The 18,667-nt window shown below is 52.9% G+C and overlaps 1 protein-coding gene across 1 annotated transcript; it reads left to right on the forward strand.

The window, feature by feature from the left end:
• The first annotated feature begins 10,123 nt into the window (after positions 1 to 10,123).
• Positions 10,124 to 11,659, forward strand: KCNA10 (potassium voltage-gated channel subfamily A member 10). Its single transcript, XM_047727032.1, has one exon. It carries the CDS (start codon positions 10,124 to 10,126, stop codon positions 11,657 to 11,659), a length of 1,536 nt encoding a protein of 511 aa, XP_047582988.1.
• The last annotated feature ends 7,008 nt before the right edge of the window (positions 11,660 to 18,667 follow it).

Below are 18,667 nucleotides of genomic sequence, written 5' to 3' on the forward strand. Positions count from 1 at the left end.
TCAATCACAGGGACCCTAAGGAAGGCGCCAGTTATGCTCTCAAAACTACGCCATGGCAAGGCAGCTAATCCCAGGCCAGTCGGGCCCAGGCTCCTAAGTACTGCATAGCCACCCTCTATGTGGCACCCACCAGGTGTCCGGTGCTGCTCTACGTGTCAGACAACCACTCACTCCCGTAACCATGTTGACAGCCCTAGGATAAAGTTTGCCTCCCCATTTTACAGATGAAGAAACCGAGGCCCGGAGAAGAAATGACTAGTTTAATGGCTAGTTGGTCAGTCCCAAATCCAGGCCCACCAGGCTTATAACCACGGTGCTCCACTGCCTCCCGAGAGGATGAGGTGAGGGTGCGGGGACAAGGCAGGTTCAGGTGGACCCATCAGTGATGACTTGTGCCATGCAACTGAGAACATTCAAGAAGCTAGGGGGCGTGTCCCTTGTCTTGAGTGAGGCCACCCAGCAGCATGGTGTGAGTGTTAGACCTCGAACCAGACCAAGGAGGCTTGAGTTCCAGCACTGCCACTCGCTACCCTTACCTCTCTAAGTCTGTTTCCCCATCTGTAAAAAGGAGCCCTAGGTCTGTTGTGAGGGTCAAATGAAAACATACTTCAGGAGGGGTGGAACTGTACAAAAGTGAGGTGTCGCACAAGATCTGGGAGGAGAGGTCTTCCTAAAGGCTCTCCATCAGGTGCATAGCTCTGGCCCAGGCGTGGGAGTCTCATCCCTTGTGTCCTCCCAAGCGTTCTGATGCCTAGTTATGCCCCCCGTGCTTTGCGCACATTCATTCAATACAAGCCCCCACCACAGAGGGCCTAGGGGTGAGCAGGTGGGGCAGAGGGTCCAATATTCACTTCAAAGATAATGGAAGGAAAATTTAGGACGCTAACATGTCTCTCTTAAAGGTGCACAGCTGAGGGGCACCTGGGTGGCTCAGTGGGTTAAAACCTCTACCTTCGGCTCAGGTCATGATCCCAGAGTCCTGGGATGGAGCCCCGTTGGGCACTCTGCTCAAGGGGGAGCCTGCTTCCCTTCTTCTCTCTGCCTGCCTCTCTACCTACTTGTGATCTCTGTCTGTCAAATGAATAAATAAAATCTTTAAAAAAGGGGGGGTACACAGCTGATGAGACGTAAAGGCAGACTTGAACAGGTCTTCTGATCCCATATCATCTGCTCTTTCTGCTAACAGCCTGGCCTCGTGGCGATCGGTGGCTGAAGGCAAGGCTGGCAGTAGAGAGATAAATAGAAATGTTCCCTATTTTACAATTCTATCTAAAACCATCCCATTTTATATGACTGGGAAGGCCTAAAAACAAAGCCCACCTTCAGGGGTGAGCAGGAGAAGTTTTACCAGCGTGTTACACTTTTTGTCCCCACCCCCTCCCAGCCCACTCACACCCTGCAGTAGAGCAGGCCTAGAGGGATGCTCTGTGGCTCTCCTTCCAAGCCCCTGTGACAAACAGCAGGGGGAGGGGTGGGACAGGGACCTATCTGAGGACAGGGCAGGGTGTGAGTGTGTGGACAGCGTCTGGCCTTGGTCTTGGCTCTCTGCAGTCTTCCTTCCTCGATGCTCATCTCCCTGAGGACCCGCCAACACCCAAAATTCTGGACAGAGCCAGCCCAAATGTGCTTTCCACTTCCCAAAGCCCAAAGGGTATTTTAATGGCAAACTCCAACAGAAGCAGCATCCCAGAAGGTGCAGGTGCTGGCAAAACCAGCCCCCCAGCAGCACTATGCATGGGCAGAACCTTCAGGAAGGCTCCCAGGCCCGTGACTTCTGTGCCATCTCTTCCTGGTACCTGGAAAGTGCACCTGTTACCATCAGAGACAGATGCATCCTTCTCTCCAGGACCAACAGGAAGGCAACGTGGGGCCTCAACAGTGCAGAAAATCGAGAAGTCCTGGAGCCTTGCCTCCCAGCTGAGCTCCAGAGCAAATTATACCCCCCATGTCAGGGCGGGGGGCTCTTCCAGTCTCCATGGTTCATAGCAGTTAAATGGTAAACCCTTATATTCCTGCTAGAATGAATTATCCTGTGATTTTTTTTTTTTTTTTACATTGCTGCTGCTCAGGTTTTCAATGAAAGAGCTCCTGCTCGTATCATTCTGCCTCTTTAGGAAGACAGCTCTGACTTTGAGCGATCCCCACAGGGAGAGAGACTGTCTGCCCACGCTGCACCCAACCCGCTCTCACAAGGAAGAGCGCCATGTGACTGGCTTCCCAAGCCCCCTCCAGCCCTCCTTTTCTTCCTTCTATTGCTCCATGTAACAGAGCCTCCTCCCATTCCCAGAGGTAGACAGACTAGAAGGGAGAGGGGGTTTCGGGGCACACCTGGAACAGAAATATCTGCGCATGTAGGTGGTTTCTGGGTCTGCAAGTTTGGGCACAGGGGCCCACCCACGTGCACGTGCATCACTGTGCAGGAGTCCGAGTCTATCCGTGTGTTTGGGTGCCGGGGTAAATTTATGCGTAGCAAGTGTGTGTCTGTGATGGCCATGTGTAGCTGTGCATGTGTGGTCCTGTGTGTATCTGTGTGTGTGTGTTCCTAGCATGTGTGCTAGCTTGAGGCTATCGGAGAGAGGGATGCATGTTGGTTTTGGACCTAGAAAACTTAGGTTTGAGTCACAGCTTCATAATTTAGTGACCAGAGGACTTTTGGCCAGTCACACACCTTTCTAGAACTCGGGTCTCCCATTTGTTAAAAGAAAAATCCCTCCCTGCCTAAGGGGCCACGATGAGGCTGAAATCCTATGTGGAAACACCTGGCCAAGAGGGGTGACTGGAGTGGACAGGAGGACGCAGCTCCAATACAGGCACAGGGGCTGAGTTCGGGCCCTAAGAGTCATGTGCAGCCTCTGTCTGTCCCCAGGCCTTCCCCTCCCTGACCAGCATGCTTGGCCCAGCAGGCTCAGCCTCTGAAAGGGCCTAGTTGCAGCCCCAGCAGAAGTATGACATACAGGTTGTACCAGCACCAGAAGAGGGAAAGGAAAAAGGGCCATCCACCCCCGTCCCTGACCCCAGTGATACTAGCCACCAGCATCTGCCAAGCGCCTAATACAAGCTGCATGCTTTCAATATGGCGGCACTTCCTCACCTCACCTCATGAACTTATGGGGCAGGTACCAATAAGGCTACTTGTCCCAGTTACACAGACAGGAAGTGTCTGCACCAGGATTGAGAGCTCTCCCGTCATCCCAGATCCCAGCTCTTCACTAGGATGGAGAGCCTGCCTGAGGCTCACTGGGTGGCTGACTCCCTGTGGACCCCAACCCCCAGCCTGCTGACTGCCTCGCTTTCCTCAAGTTCAGGTGTCCTGACAGGACTCTCCTCCTGGCTTCAAGCTCTACCCGATGAAGCCTCCAAGGCAGCCATGTCAACCCCCTCCCTGCCTTCTACTCAGGAAGGCTGGGAGGGCTGGGCCCTGGGGTACTTCCCCACAGGGACAGGAGGGCTCGGGTGGCAGCTGAGCCACCATGTCCTTCCTGAGACCCCATCTTGCTATTCCCCAGATGGAGAAACTGAGACTCTTGAAGGGTAGGGCAACAACATCCTTACCACTGATGAGGCGGAGAGGAACAGAACCAAACTTCTCGGGGCCCTGACTGAGGCTGGGCCCATGGTTGAGGGTAAGCCAATGTCATGGGGCACAGACTGGGGGCAGGGCAGAGCCCAGGAAGAGGGTGAGGAGAGAGCCAGCCTGGAGGGAAAATCAGTGAGACCCAGGCCTGGTCGGTGAAGAGGGGAAGGGAGGCGGCACCAGAGGTGGAGGGAGGGGGCACGCGGAGACTTACACAGAGGGACCAGGACCTGCTTCCAGCGGGGCAACAGCGCCCTCTTCTGACCAGCCAAGAATAGAGCTGAGGTTGGTGTCCTCCACCCCACCTTCCTCCCTGTCCCCTCCTGCACTGGTCAGCAGACCATGGGAGCCCTTGTGCCAGGCCCACTGCCTGCCCCCGCATCCCCCCACTTGCTGCCACCCCTGTGACATCGGAGCCCGCCTCTGCGCAGCTCTGCCTTCCCTGCCCCAGGGCTCCCTGGGCCCTGCATCGTGGTACACAGAGTTGTCTTCATGTGACTTCTTTCAGCCGTTTTCTGACTCAGAAAGGCCGCGGCCTCACCTGAATGTGTAGGAGGTGTTGAGGTTGCTAAGCGACCCAGGGGAACTGATGGGGAAAGGCCACGGGTGGAGGGAAGCTTAGGACACTGACTGCTCTTGTCCTTCAGTGACCTTGAGGAGCCCACAGCCCGGCTCCCCCACACACGTCTTCGGGACATCCGCTCTGGTAGAGGCACAGCACTGAGAGTGCTTGGGGCCCTCCCTATGGGAGGGGTCCAATCTAGTCAGGGAGGGGCCCATCAGCACCACAAACCACATCTGCAGACCGGGTACAAACAGGTGTGAGGTGCACTGGGAGGCAGCTGGGGTCACTGTGGTCTACACCCGGGGACCAAGGAAGGCTTCAGGGTGGGCGGGAGGTGCGGCAGGGCATGATCAGACCTGGCCCTGCCTGGCTTTGGGGGAAGGGGACCGAGCAAAGGTTGGAAGACAGGAAGGTGTAAGATGTGCTGGGCCAGGCAGCCCCCATGCCCAAAGATGCCAAGGGACCCAAAGATGACAGAGCTTGTGGATCAAATAACGGAATGCCAAAACCTTGTCTGGGGACTTCTCCAGAGGGCAAGGGTACCACCACCTGGCCTCCTTAGGGAGAACTTCACGGTCGGGTGAAAGCAGAAGTGAAGCATACAGATGGCAGGATCTGGGCAGAATGGCCTGTAGGGAGGAAGCACATGTTCCGGCGGGGGTGAGGGGTTGCGGGGAGGGTGGGAGGGGAAAGTGCTGCTTTAACCCGACCTTCTTTCTCGGCTCCATGCCAGACAAGCTCAGAGATGATGAGTGGAAGTAGACATCGTACAAGAATCTCCAACACAGCAATCACTTCAACTGTGGGTGAAAGCTCACCCCTGAGTTCTGGTCATTCTATCAAAGCCTTAAAATGGCGAGACTGGTGAAAAAATGTAAGGCTCTGGGAAAGCCGCTAAGAACCCCACAGTCCGCAGACAGAGCAGGCTCTGGGACCCTCACGCACTCGGAAGATCTGTCTCCTCCCAGGGGCCCTGTGTGGGGTGGAGGAAGGAGGCTAGGGGGCAGAACCAGCTCCCATCTTGGCTCCCACAAAACGGCCATTGCGTGGTCTTCTGAAATCAGAGAGACACCTCAGCCAAGAAGGGGGTATTTCCTAGCTCAACCCCTACTTCTCTCTCTCCTGCCAGCAAACAGAAAGACCTGCATTGAGCTGAGCAAAGCCGGCCTCATGGGTCCAGGGGTTGCCTTGATGCTGCCCGCACTTCTGAGAGAGGTTGGCCTCGGGGCCACACTCTGCCCTAGCTCTCCAGTCCATTCACTCTTTCTAAATGATGTGGGGGGTGGAGGGGGCATTGCAGCGGGCACGGGCCAGCACAGAGGTCAGTGCTATGGAAGAGGAAGCCCCTCCTTCCACGCAAACCATGCACTTTTACCAAGCATCGCTCTATCTCCTTTGGTCCTTACCAAAACCTTGAACAATCACCGGCAGACTGTGCGTTTTCATTTCCTGAGGTTTTTGGTTCGGAATTTTTTGTGGGTTTTTTGTTTGTTTGTTTGTTTGCTTGCTTTTTTTTTTTTTTAACATACATATTGAGATGAATGGATACACACTCGATTAAGACTGTGCAGGTTGATGGGTTTAGACAGACATGACACCCATGACACCGACATCACAACAAAGATAAACAGCAGCGTCACCCCTGAAAGAGTTTCCTTGGCCCTTGGCCATCCCCCCCTTCACCTCCCCGCCCCCCAGCCCCTGGCAACTGCCGATCTGCTATCTGACACTCTAGGTTAGCCAGCAGCTTCTAGAATCTTGTATAAATGGAATTATCCTATATGTACCCTTTTTTCTCGGGCTTCTTCGACTCAGCGTGTTTTCCTATTACTGATGGAAAAAATGGAGCCTTGATGAGGAAAGGCAAGTAGTCAGCAACCACAGAGCAGCAGACACATGCAGGTGTCCTGGCTCTCAGCCTAAGATGCTGTCGGCAACACTTCCTTCACTCATGGCTCCCTTGTTCATTCACCGGAGAGTAATTGGGTGCTTGGGTGGGCTAAGCCCCGGAGCTAGGTGTTGGAATCATAGCGGTGCACAGGCAGACACAGCGCCTGCCCTCATGAGATTGCACTTCATTCATTCGTTCGTTCATTCATTCATTTGCCTGCTTAACAAATACTCACTGCACATCCATAGAAAATTCTGTTTGAACTTGGCACTGCCCCACCACCTCCTACACCACCCTGATGCTCATTAGCCGTCCTGCTATCTGCCACTTTGAGCTGGACAGCGGGGTGATGCAGGCTCAGATCATGAGAGGTGAGTTCTGTCCTCCGGGAGCATCTAGAGCAGGAGAAGCTATAAGATACTCTCCCGTACTGTGAAAGCTTAAGAGCTAAGGCTGATCCCGCAGAAGGTGGCATTCCAAGCTGAGTGCAAATGTGAGTGGTCCAGGCAGGAAGGCCAGCGGCTCAGGGGAGGTGGGAGGCTCTCCAAGCTGGACTGGCCAGAGCAGGCTCCTCTGACCAGGCGGGACCTGAGCAGTCGCCAGATGAGCAGGGAGAAGTAGGAGAGACAGACAGAAGGGGAGGTGTACCAGGCAGAAGCCAAACAGAGAGAAAGACATGGAGGCAGGGCTGGGGAAGAGCTGATCAGGAGGACAGTGAGCTGAGAATTCCTCCTCAGGACGTAGGAGGCCACAAAAACATGCATAATGCCGGGGGTGGGGGGAGGGGGGAGTAGCTGGGAGAGTAGTCACTTACATTTTTGTAGTAATTTACAATTTACAAAGTGCTCTGTTATCATCTTATTTACTCAGTATAATCCTTGAGGTGGGAATTACCATTATGTTTCCCATTTTACAAATCAGAAAATGGAGGCTCATGAAATCCAGGGATTTGCTCAAAAATAAACAACTCCTAAGTGTTGGGGCAGAGCTTCAAGCCAGGACTCTTGTCCCCAAGACCGTCCTCTTTTCCCTATGTCTATAATTATCAACATTGAAATGGGGCCCAGGGAGCGTGCTTCTAAAGACCACAGAATACGTTGTTCAAACTTGGCATTGTCCCACCACTTCCCACACCACCTGACCCTCTTCAGCCACCCTCCTGCCTACCACTAGGAGCTGGGGATGGACATGGCAAAGAGGAGATCAGAAGGAGGTAGAAGGGGAATGGCCTGGCTTCCAGGACAGGAAATTAGTTATTTGGCCAAGGAAGCTCTCCCTCATCCCCACATGCCTCCTGCCTCTAGCTCCAGAGAAGGTTCCTAATAAAGGCCCACTGTAAGCATGCAGAAGTGGTTCCCAGGCCCTTGCCCCAGAGGCCCTGGATGGCACCCATTCCTCTCAACCTGGAGAAAGTGGAATGGAAATCACACCAAGGAGGAGATAAGCAGGAGCACCCCCGGGGCCAGAACCCCAAGGGGAAAAATATAACTCTGATATCATAAGATGGGTATAGAGCTGGAGTCTGACCCCAAATCTACAGGGCAGCAGAGGACAAGCCCTTAATTCATCATATGGCTCACTGAAGGAAGAGGTAATATTTCTCCAGGGCTTCCTGGAGCCAGGACTCCAGCTCACATTGACTGGTTCCCAGCTCACAGGTCCTAACCACTGCTCCATCCTGCCTTCAACCACCCTGCTACTCCCCAGAGGCCAGCACCAGTCACAGAGGCCCAGCATCTGACATGCTCAGTGATGGGCACATTCTCCCCACTCTCCCCCTGCCCCTACCTGCTCCACAGCCAAGGAAGGAGCATGGTAGTGAAACCAGGTGGCTTGCAAAGGCCAAGAGGCAAGGGCTCAAGCAGGCCCGACCAGCCAGACCTGAACTCCACTCCTGAACTGAGGAAAGAGTACATGGGACTGATGGGGCTCTGAGGGCCCCCACTTCCATGGTGCTGGCCCACAGCTCCTCACAAGGCCTCAGCTTCCACTCATGGGTCCCACAGTCAAGCAGGAAAGGCCCTGGGCCAGGAAGCAGGCTCAGCTCAGGCCTCGGTACCACTGGTATGGTCTTGGGAAGGCCACTTGGTCCCTGTGACTCTGTCTCCCTATCTGTAAAACGGAAATAACATTTTCCAGCCTCACATGATCATTGTCATTCAGTGAGACACGCAAATGTGGAATCACTTAGAAAAGATTACAACACTGTATGCTGCAAGGTATCCTTGTACGTGTAACTCCAAGGTCATGACCACCAGATTTTCTTTTTTTTTTTTTTAAAGATTTTATTTATTTATTTGACAGAGAGAAATCACAAGTAAACAGAGAGGCAGACAGAGAGGAGGAAGCAGGCTCCCTGCTGAGCAGAGCCCCGATGCGGGGCTCGAACCCAGGACCTGGGATCATGACCTGAGCCGAAGGCAGCGGCTTAACCCACTGAGCCACCCAGGCGCCCCATGACCACCAGATTTTACCCCTATCTCCCACCCACACCCCCAGCCTTCCTGGCCTCAGCCTTCTTAGGTTGAAACTGAAGCTTGAGTGGCCTTGAGGAAGGAATCTGTCTATGTCTGTGGATATCCAAGCCCACCAGGTGCACTCTCCTTAAGCCTGCTCCCAGTTCACACACACTTACCTATTTCCCACCTGCCTAACATGACTTTTAAAAATGAAATCATTCTTGGGGCGCCTGGATGGCTCAGTCGGTTAAGCATCTGACTCTTGATTTCAGCTCAGGTCATGATCTCAGGGTCCTGGGATTAAGCCCCACATTAGGCTCCGCGCTCAGCAGGAGTCTGCTTCTCTCTCTCCCCTCCCCCACCTCTCTCTCCCCTCTCTCTCAAATAAATAAATAGATCTTTTAAAAAAAATTTGTAAATAGGGGTGCCTGGGTGGCTCAATCGGTTAAGCATCTGCCTTCGGATCAGGTCATGATCCCAGGGTCCTGGATTCCAGTCCAGCAAGGGGCTCATGAGCAGGGAGCCTGTTTCTCTCTCTCCCTCTGCCCTTCCCCCTGCTTGTGTTCCCTCTCTCACTGTCTCTCTTTCTATCGAATAAATAAATAAAATCTTTAAAAAGATCATAAATAAAGAGATAAAAATTAAATCATTCCCCGTAAACATCTTAAGAAGTATGCCAAAAAAATGCCAATGGCTGTTGGCTTCTAAAGTCCTTGTTAGGTGAAGAATTCAGCAAAAACAATGGCTGTGATTCATTGATCCTTCCCCCAGATAGAGCATCTTACATATACTGTCTCATTAATGTTGCCTCCAAACAACCCTGGGAGTTAGTGACAGAGGAGGGCCCAGGCTCAGAGGGCTCTCTTGTTCTCCCTCCAGCAGAATCTCCTGGGTTCCTGCATCCCCCAGCCCCAGCACTTGGCCCAAGAGGGATGGTGGAGGTAATGAGAAATGTTTGTAGCGTGAGAGAAAGAAGCTGGCTGAGGAAGCATGGAAAAGTGTGGGGAGAACTGGAAGACTTCAGCTGAATACAACTACCTGCTTCTTTTTTTTTTTTAAGATTGATTGATTGATTGATTGATTGATTTGTCAGAGAGAGTGAGAGCATAAGTGGGGGGAGCTGCAGGCAGAGGGAGAAGCAGGTTCCCCGCTGGGCAAGGAGCCCGATGTGGGACTTGAACCCAGGACCCTAGGGATTGTGACCTAAGCTGAAATCAACTGGGCCACCCAGGCATCCCAAATTGCCTGCTTTGTTATTAAGAAATGTTAACGTCCTCTTTCATTACATCCTCCCTGGGCTGCCGGCCTGCCCGTTGTGGATGGACACCGTCTTGGCCAGAGGCAGAACTGCCCGCCCAGCCAGGCTTCTTCTTTGCAGTTGCTCTAGTGATTCATGTACATGAGCTCAGGGGTGCAGGTGGCTTTCGAGGGAAGAATGGTGCCCAGGCAACCATGAGGTTCCTTCCCACACTAAAAGTAAGTCGTTTTTTAACCCACTGGTGTATCTTACCTCGATGACCCAGAGCCCACTGTAACCCATCCTGGCTCCTGTGTGATGACCTTCCTCATTTCCACAGGTCACGGCAGGCCAGGAAGACTGAGGGTCTTCATGCTGCTTTCCTGACCCCCCTAGGATGGATGTGTGTGGCTGGAAGGAAATGGAGGTGGCTCTGGTCAATTTCGATAACTCAGATGAAATCCACGAAGAGCCGGGCTATGCCACAGACTTTGACCCAACCAGCCCAAAAGGCCGTCCTGGGAGCAGCCCCTTCTCCAACTGGAGGAGCCTCATTGGTGACGGCACCAACCATGAGACGGCCTTCTCCAAGCTCTCAAGATACGATGTCGATTCCCCAGGGCCTGAGCCAGTGGTCCTGAATGAAGGAAACCAGCGGGTGATCATCAACATTGCCGGGCTGAGGTTTGAGACCCAGCTCAGAACCCTCAATCAGTTCCCTGAGACCCTCCTGGGAGACCGGGAGAAAAGGATGCACTTCTTCGACTCCATGAGAAACGAGTATTTCTTTGACCGGAACCGGCCAAGTTTTGATGGAATCCTGTATTATTACCAATCAGGTGGGAAGATCCGGCGCCCCGCCAACGTCCCCATCGACATCTTCGCTGATGAAATCTCCTTCTATGAGCTGGGTAGCGAGGCCATGGACCAGTTCCGGGAGGACGAAGGCTTCATCAAAGACCCTGAAACGCTGCTCCCCACCAATGACTTCCACCGGCAGTTCTGGCTCCTCTTCGAGTACCCCGAGAGCTCCAGTGCTGCCCGGGGCGTGGCCGTGGTCTCCGTGCTGGTTGTGGTCATCTCCATCACCATCTTCTGCCTGGAAACACTACCAGAGTTCCGGGAGGAGAGGGAGCTGAAGGTCATGAGAGACCCCGGCGTCAACACGAGCAAGTCAGTCCTCTCCCACACCATGTTCACTGACCCTTTCTTCATGGTGGAGTCCACCTGCATCATGTGGTTCACCTTGGAGCTGGTGCTCCGGTTTGTGGTCTGCCCCAGCAAGACCAACTTCTTCAGGAACATCATGAACATCATCGATATCATCTCCATCATCCCCTACTTTGCAACCCTCATCACGGAGCTGGTCCAGGAGACAGAGCCCAACACCCAACAGAACATGTCCCTGGCCATCCTGAGGATCATCCGGCTGGTGCGGGTCTTCCGCATCTTCAAGCTCTCCCGGCACTCCAAGGGGCTGCAGATCCTGGGCCAGACACTGAAGGCTTCCATGCGGGAGCTGGGGCTGCTCATCTTCTTCCTCTTCATTGGGGTCATCCTCTTCTCCAGCGCGGTCTACTTTGCAGAAGTGGATGAGCCTGAGTCCCATTTCTCTAGCATTCCTGATGGCTTCTGGTGGGCAGTAGTCACCATGACAACTGTGGGCTACGGTGACATGTGCCCAATCACCCCCGGGGGGAAGATTGTGGGCACTCTGTGCGCCATCGCGGGGGTCCTCACCGTTGCCCTCCCTGTGCCTGTCATCGTCTCCAACTTTAATTACTTCTATCATCGGGAGACTGAGAATGAAGAGAAGCAAAACATCCCAAGTGAAATTGACAAAATCCTCAACAGTGTGGGCTCAAAAATGGGCAGCACAGACTCTCTTAGTAAGACCAACGGTGGCTGCTCCACAGAGAGGTCCCAGAAGTGACCTGTCCAGGGGTCCTTGCCCCCGAGTCTCCCTGTCTATTTTTCTTTGTCTGTCTCTGTTTCTCTCTGTGTGTCTCTCTGTCTCTCCCCTTCTCTCTCTGCCTCTGTCCCCATGCCTACAGCTTCTCACTCCCCCTCCCCTCTCTGCCTCTTGCTCTCTGGTTTTCTGAAAAAGGGAGTTTATCCTTTGAGAATAGCAGGCCATCTTGGATTGCAAGCTGTTTGATTAACCCCATACTTCTGCTGCATTTTCTAAGCTGTTTTCTCTCAACCAACCATCAGAAGATTTAATTCTCCTTTCCTCGGAGGGGTACTTCTGGTCCTTGCTGCTCGCCTATGGTACCCAAGATCAGCTGTATTGACATCATGTGGGAGCAAGGAAATTCAGAATCGGAGCCCACCACAGACCTACTGAATCCAAATTCTCATTTTAACAAGATCCCAAGTGATTCATTTCCACAGTAAAGATGAAGAAGCACTGGTTTTGGTCTTCCCAAGAGGAGGCATATTAAAAGGCCAGGGAGTGCTGTGAGCAATGAGTAAGAGCTCCGGGTTGTTTAATAATAATATCTTACACTTGTGTCACGTTGCATAAATTTTCCTGAGCACTTTCACCAACAGTATCTCACTGCATCTCAAAATAACCGGTAGGACAGATTTGGTTGTTATTCTCACGTTGTAGATGAACAAACCCAAGGACAGCGAAGAAACGGTGACATGCTTGATGCTGTAAACCACACCTACCTACTAGTCTGGGTTCCTTTCTGCTTGTGGATGCTTTGGAATCAGAGGGAGAGAGACGTGAGGGCTCTGTCTTTCAGAGGATCCAGGCAGGAAATCTCTGGGCAGGAACACTCTTTCCTGGGGATTCCAGTATATCCACGCATGCTGGGAAGATAGAGCCCACCTGGCCCCTCAATCCTCAGTCGCTTCCTTGGGCAGTGGGCCTGTAGATACTCCCAGGTGCTTTTCACCTGGCCCATCTCTGTGAGTTTAGGCACAGGCTGGTGAGCCTGAATGTGGGATGGGTGTGCACCAGGAAAATAGATGCCTCCTGGTTCAGATGCCACTGAGTCATGAGGAATTGACCAGTCGCCTGTTGGGGCAGCTTAGTGGGGAGCAGTGGGGCCCTAAGACATGTGCCCAGATTCCAGGCCCACCCAAAGAGCCTGGTTGTGGCAGGCTCACCTGAGAAACTGCCCTCTCGGAAGTGGGTCCTTCTCAGCCCACTACACTCCCAGGATGAGGGGGTGGAGTTGGAATTCCCCAAAAATCAGAGAAGGAAGCTTTCACTCTGTCCCCCAACCCTCCACCCCCATTCATCCCTTCAAGGAAGGAGGCCTGCACCTTCCTCAGGCCCAATACCCAAACCTCAAAGGTGAGTCAGCATCAGAACTATGGACCTCTGGGCCACAGTTCATTGCCCAGCTCCAAGCCACACAGCCCAAACCACACAATCCACAGCACGCAATCCTGGAACACACCCAGCTCCACACAACCCTGTAAGACACAGAGCCGCGGCCACAGATCCCATCACACAGCCTCCCCTTCATGACAGCCTAACAGAGGTACCAGTGTGAGAGGAAGCTGCTTCTCTCTGTTCTTGTTGTCCTGAGTACAGACCCTAAGAATCTGGACTCAGTCATCTTTAAGGCCTCTTCCTGCTCTAAAAACCCCAATCTTCTTATGCATTAGCCTCAAGCTCTCACTTTGCACTGAGTCTCAGAGACCCTGGGCTTTACAGAAGACATCACTGCCCTAGGACCTGTGCAAGCAAGACTCCTGTCCCAGGCCTGAGCCTCAGGGTTCTGGGCTTTGGAGTGCCTTCCTCACAGTTTTCTAAGTTCCTTTCTAATTGCTCTCCTTTAGGCCCCTTTCCAACTCCCTACCAATCCCTCATGCCCAAGCATGGGGGTTGACCAGATGTCCTGAGGCACTCCCAGATTCACACACGTGGGATCATGCTGGAGCTCTATGCTGGGTTCCAGTTCCAGTATGGTGGTCTGGAGAGCAGACTGCTCCCACTGAGTGCTCCCACTGGCTGATGTGGCATTTCTTTTACAGAATCACATAAGCTTAGGTGCCAGAAATGTGACAGCACTCTGATCTGAGGTGATGCAAACTCCCATAGACACTGAGTCCTTGCAAAAATTCTTTCTCCAGGCTCCCAAGCATCCTCGGGGTGGTTTTGACAAGAGTCCACATGTTCACATTCTGCCTTCTGGAAGCCACATGATCACAATTCTTTACAGCAAAACCTCTCCCCACAGATGGGTGGCCTTCCCATCAGCCACCCGAAGTAAACATTATTCCCCCCATTTTGTCACATGAGGCAACTGATTCAGAGTGGTTCGTGGGCACATAGCCAGGAAGCAGTAGAGAGGGATTTAAATCTAGGTCTCTTTGATGCCACAGTGTATCCCACCATGCTGCCTGCTAACCGGAACAGCTCCCTCCTGAGAAGGGATCCTGGGGCTAGGGTCACACAGATGGTCGTGGCACATTTCTGGGAGCAGGGAGGCTGATTCTCCTGAGGCCCTGCTTTCTTTCTCTCTCTGACTCTATATTCAGAGCCACATGCTGGCCTCCCACCTCCAGACACGCTGCAAACACGGTGGGATGGATAGACCCAGGGGTAGGTGGGCCAGTGCCCCCAGAGGCCAAGATAGAGTCCCAGAGCCTGCAGTCCAGCCTTTCTCGTCTGAGGGTCTCCTGCCAGAAAGGGCTTAGCCTAGCAGGGCAGAAGAGAACCACTCGGTTTCTCTAGCCAATGCAGTTACCCCTGGAGGGTTAGGAGGCCTGCTTATAAACTTCTGACTCCCAGGAAGCAGGTCCAGACGTCTAGGCTGGTGCCAGTAACAGAGCTGCAGAAGCAAGCCCTCTGGGGCACCTGGGTGGCTCATTCTTTAAGCGTCTGCCTTTGGCTCAGGTCATGAGCCCAGGGTCCTGGGATCCAGCCCCACATCGGGCTCCTTGCTCAGTGGGAAGCCTGCTTCCTCTCTCCACTCCCCCTGCTCATGTTCCTCCTCTCACTGTCTCTGTGTGTGTGTCAAATAAATAAATAAAATCTTAAAGAAGCAGCAGCAGCCGCAGCAAGCCTTCCACTTGCCATACCACTGCTGCCAACGAGGCTGGTGTGATAGTCCCCGACGTTGAGTCCCCGGCACTGAGTCATCTGTTTCTTCCGGAGCCAGCCAGGGAAATGGGCTGTGGGGCCCTCTCACCATCCATCTGCCCAGCCTCCTGTAGCAGAGAGATCTGCTGTTGATAGACTTGCACTCCTGGTGACTCACTGACAAAGGGGAAGAAGAGAGTCAGGGCAGACGGGACAGCACGGCCCAGGGGTCAAGTGTGAAAGGAGCTCTCACTACCGTCACAAACGGAAGGACTTGTCAGCAGCCAGGCTCAGAGGGCTTTGGGAGGAGCAGAGCAAGGCCTGAGGCTTCCTTCAGTGAGTTCCTATTAACGGAGCCCCTACTATGTGGCAGACATTTTCTAGCCGCTGAGTAAAGACATAGAAAGAAGGGAAAGGCCCCTTTTAAGGGTCACAGTAAAAATATGCAAACAATGTAAGGGGAACAGCAGAAACATCTTCAGTGCAGAAGGCTTCCAAATCTTGCACCTTCCTTCCCACATGATGCCGGCTATCTTTGCAAAGAGCTTGGGATTCATTGTTCCATCTATTCATTCTCTTTGAAAAGTGTTTTATAAAGCAGAAAGCCTCTCAAAAGCATCAGTGTTTTGAGTGGAAAGCTCTCTAGACTTGGAACCAAAGGACCTGGCTGAATTTGTATTAATGTTAGGACTTGGACCTCCATGGACCTCAGTTTCCTTATGTGGAAGATGGAAATCAAAAAAAAACAAAAAGAAAAAGAAAAGAAAACAAAAAAAAAAAAACTCCAACAGCAGCAAACATGGCAGGATTCTCCCCACCCAACCCCAGGGAGCAGGCCCTGAGTCCTCCCACCTGCCCAACCTGGCCAACGGGATGCCTCAGGACCTCCACAAGCCGCTAAAGTGGCTGCTCAGGACCTGCCCTCTGCTAGAGACAGCCCCTGTGACTCCCTGCTTCTCTGCCTGTTATACCTGCACTCACCCTCTTTGAGTTTACTTCCAACTCTGACAAATGAACCCAATGTCACCCACCTCCCTGGGCTGTGGGGAGGAAGCAGGAATGGGGTGTGACTACAGGTGATTATGGCTAGAAAGCACCACACCAGTGAAAGGAATGACTGCTCTTTAAAAGCTGTCTTTTGGACCAATTAATTAGCGCTGCCCGAATAAGGACAGAACTTGCCTTGGCAATCGGCATCCAATCGACCCTAAGCAGAAGGTCGCTGATTTCAAAGACAGTTTAAAAACAGACTTAACTGAGCTGGGAAAGGACAAGGGTTATGAACCAGATCATATCATGTTCAATAAACAACTAGCTGTTCAGGCTGATTTGCACACGTGTCATTTCTTCTGAAACAGCCACTGTCAGGAAGGTATCATTTCACAAGTATCAATCAAAGAGCACAAAACCAGGGTGATCAGAGATGGCACTGCGGTTGTCCCGTCCCTCACCTTCTTGACCAAAGACCCAATTCGCTTCACCCCCATGCAAACCACAGGTGGTAACTCCAACCCCCAGACGGCAGCATTCCCTGCAGCTCTGGGACATCAGAGAAGCTGAGGTTGGAGGCACCACTCACTGCACTGGTCTCTCCCAGCCCACACAGAGCCCACTCAGAGGAGCTCAGCCACTCTTGGGGAAGGAAGGCTCTGCAGCACCCCCGGGACAACCCCCCAGGTCAGTGTGGCTCAGAGCAGCGGCCACCCTGGACCCTGATCACCCATGAGGCTCTCTCAGCTCTGGTGGCCCTGTCCAGCCCTCACTGTGCTTGGGATGCGGTACCTTCCCCACCACAGGCTCAGCACTCACGAGGGCGCACACGCTGGGGCAGGAATGCGTTCCAGCAGGCCATTTTCCGTGGCAGATGCCAGAAACCCAAGTCAAACTCAAACAAGACAGAAACCTTTACCAGCTCCCATGATGGAGAAATTCAGGACAGGAATAGATTGTAGCTGAGTCTGGGGACTCAAACACCACAACCCTCAGAGCTCGAGTCCCTCCTGTCCATTGCCCTTTTCCGCTTCCCTCTGCTGGACACCATCACAGCTCTCAAGGACGTTCTCTGCAGGACGGGGAGCGTGGCAGCCCCCAGGTCATGGCCTTATCATCATCCAACCAAAAACAAACAAATATACATATATATAGAATCACCTTTGTGTCACATTACTATCGATAATTCCTCCCAAAAATGTCAGATCCGAAAGGTAGAGACTTTGGTCTGTTCGGTCCATTGCCATATTCCCCCGGCCTATCGCAGCGCACAGCAGGTGTTCAGTAAATATTTGTTGAATTAATAAATGGTCCCTTCAATTACCCTAAAGAGACCAAACTAAGACACTCTGTCGGCCTGGTAAGATTTTGTTCTCCTTCACCCCTACCCTTTCCCAGACCTTAGACCTACAGGCTGAGGCCAGACCTCCTTAATGAGGAATGACTGTTGGGTGACCCTTAAAGCATTGCGGGGAGGGGGGGCTCTGGGGCCTGGGAGGGTGGCTAGAAAGGGACACTGAGGCAGCCTGGCCTGGACCATGCTCCCAGCCAGTGTCGAGAAAACTCCCTGCCTCCCTTCCTGCCCAGCCCCACCCCTAGATAGGATTAGAGGAGGCCAAGGGGATCCAGGACGCCTCTCTCTCTGAAGGCCCTGCTCTGAAGGTTGTGGACCCCTTTGCAGCTTTCCAGGGCAACCCCTGAGCCTCCAGAAGGCCACCTTTCTCAAGCATCCTGGCAGTCCGACCTCCCAGGTCAGTTTGAACTGCTCCCCTCACCCTCCCCCTGCCAAGGCCCTCACCGGGGGAGCACCTCTCCATGAAACTCCTGCTCAGATCACCTCACAGCAGCTGCTGAGGAAACGTGGCCTGCCCACCAGTGACAAGGCTGCCTTTCCTCCCCCATCCTTTTCTGTTAGGTCCCAGCGGTGGGAAGGACAGGAGGGAAGGGGAGCCCAAGGTGCCCCTTGCCCCTCTCAATAGCTGATTCCAGCCTCCTAAACAATAAAATGCATTCCCCTGTGGAGTGGAGCCTCCAAAGGCCCTTTGAAGTGAAAGGAATAAAGGCATCCTGGTCTCCCCCAGAGACCACAGAGTCTGCCCGGCCACAGCCTAGAAACAGCGCAGATGAAAAGGCACCAGGGTTGGCAGGGACCTGGGGTGGTGAGTAAAAGGAAGATCAGACAAACTTTCGTTACTGCCTCTCAGGGGGAGCAGAGGTAAAAAGCTGTCTGTGAAATGTCACTGGATAACGACTGCTATTTCACTCCCTCCAGGAGATGCCAGTCAGACGCACGGGGAGAGAACAGCAGAGATCCTCATACGGGATTTGGGGTGGATCTCCTGCTCTTCTGAGCCTGAGAGGCCGTGGCCAAGCCCCCTCCTCCCTGCCACCACCCTCCTGTTCTATCGTTAACAGAAATAACAAATAGAGCAGAAACAAATAACACACATAATAAATAATACCAGGCTCCCAAGGTTATTGTGAGAATTGCGTAAGATAATACATTAAATCCCTTAACATGCCAATGGCTGGATGGAGGTAGACAGAGCCGAGGATAAAAATACTCTCCTGCAAGGACCAGGGCTGTGCCTTTTTAATGTGAGGAGCCCAGCACAGTGTCTGGGACATAGTAGATGCTCAACAAATGAAGGGATGGAAGGAAGAAGACAAACAAGGGAACAACAAGGCAGAGGAGAGGTCCTAGCAGGGCCAAGTAGGAGGCCCCTGACTTCCCCTACATGCCCCAGAATGTTAATACTTGTGACCCAGTTACCTGGAGACTCGGGGCTGAAGTAAATTCCTGGCACAGAATTTTCTGATTTCTGTTTGTTTGTTTTTTCCCCAAGATCCCAAGCAGCAGAAGGTAAGGAGTCGTCACCATGTATCCGATTTACTTTCTTGAAA

This window comes from Lutra lutra, chromosome 4 (genome assembly GCF_902655055.1).
Source record: "Lutra lutra chromosome 4, mLutLut1.2, whole genome shotgun sequence".
Lineage (NCBI taxonomy): Eukaryota > Metazoa > Chordata > Mammalia > Carnivora > Mustelidae > Lutra > Lutra lutra.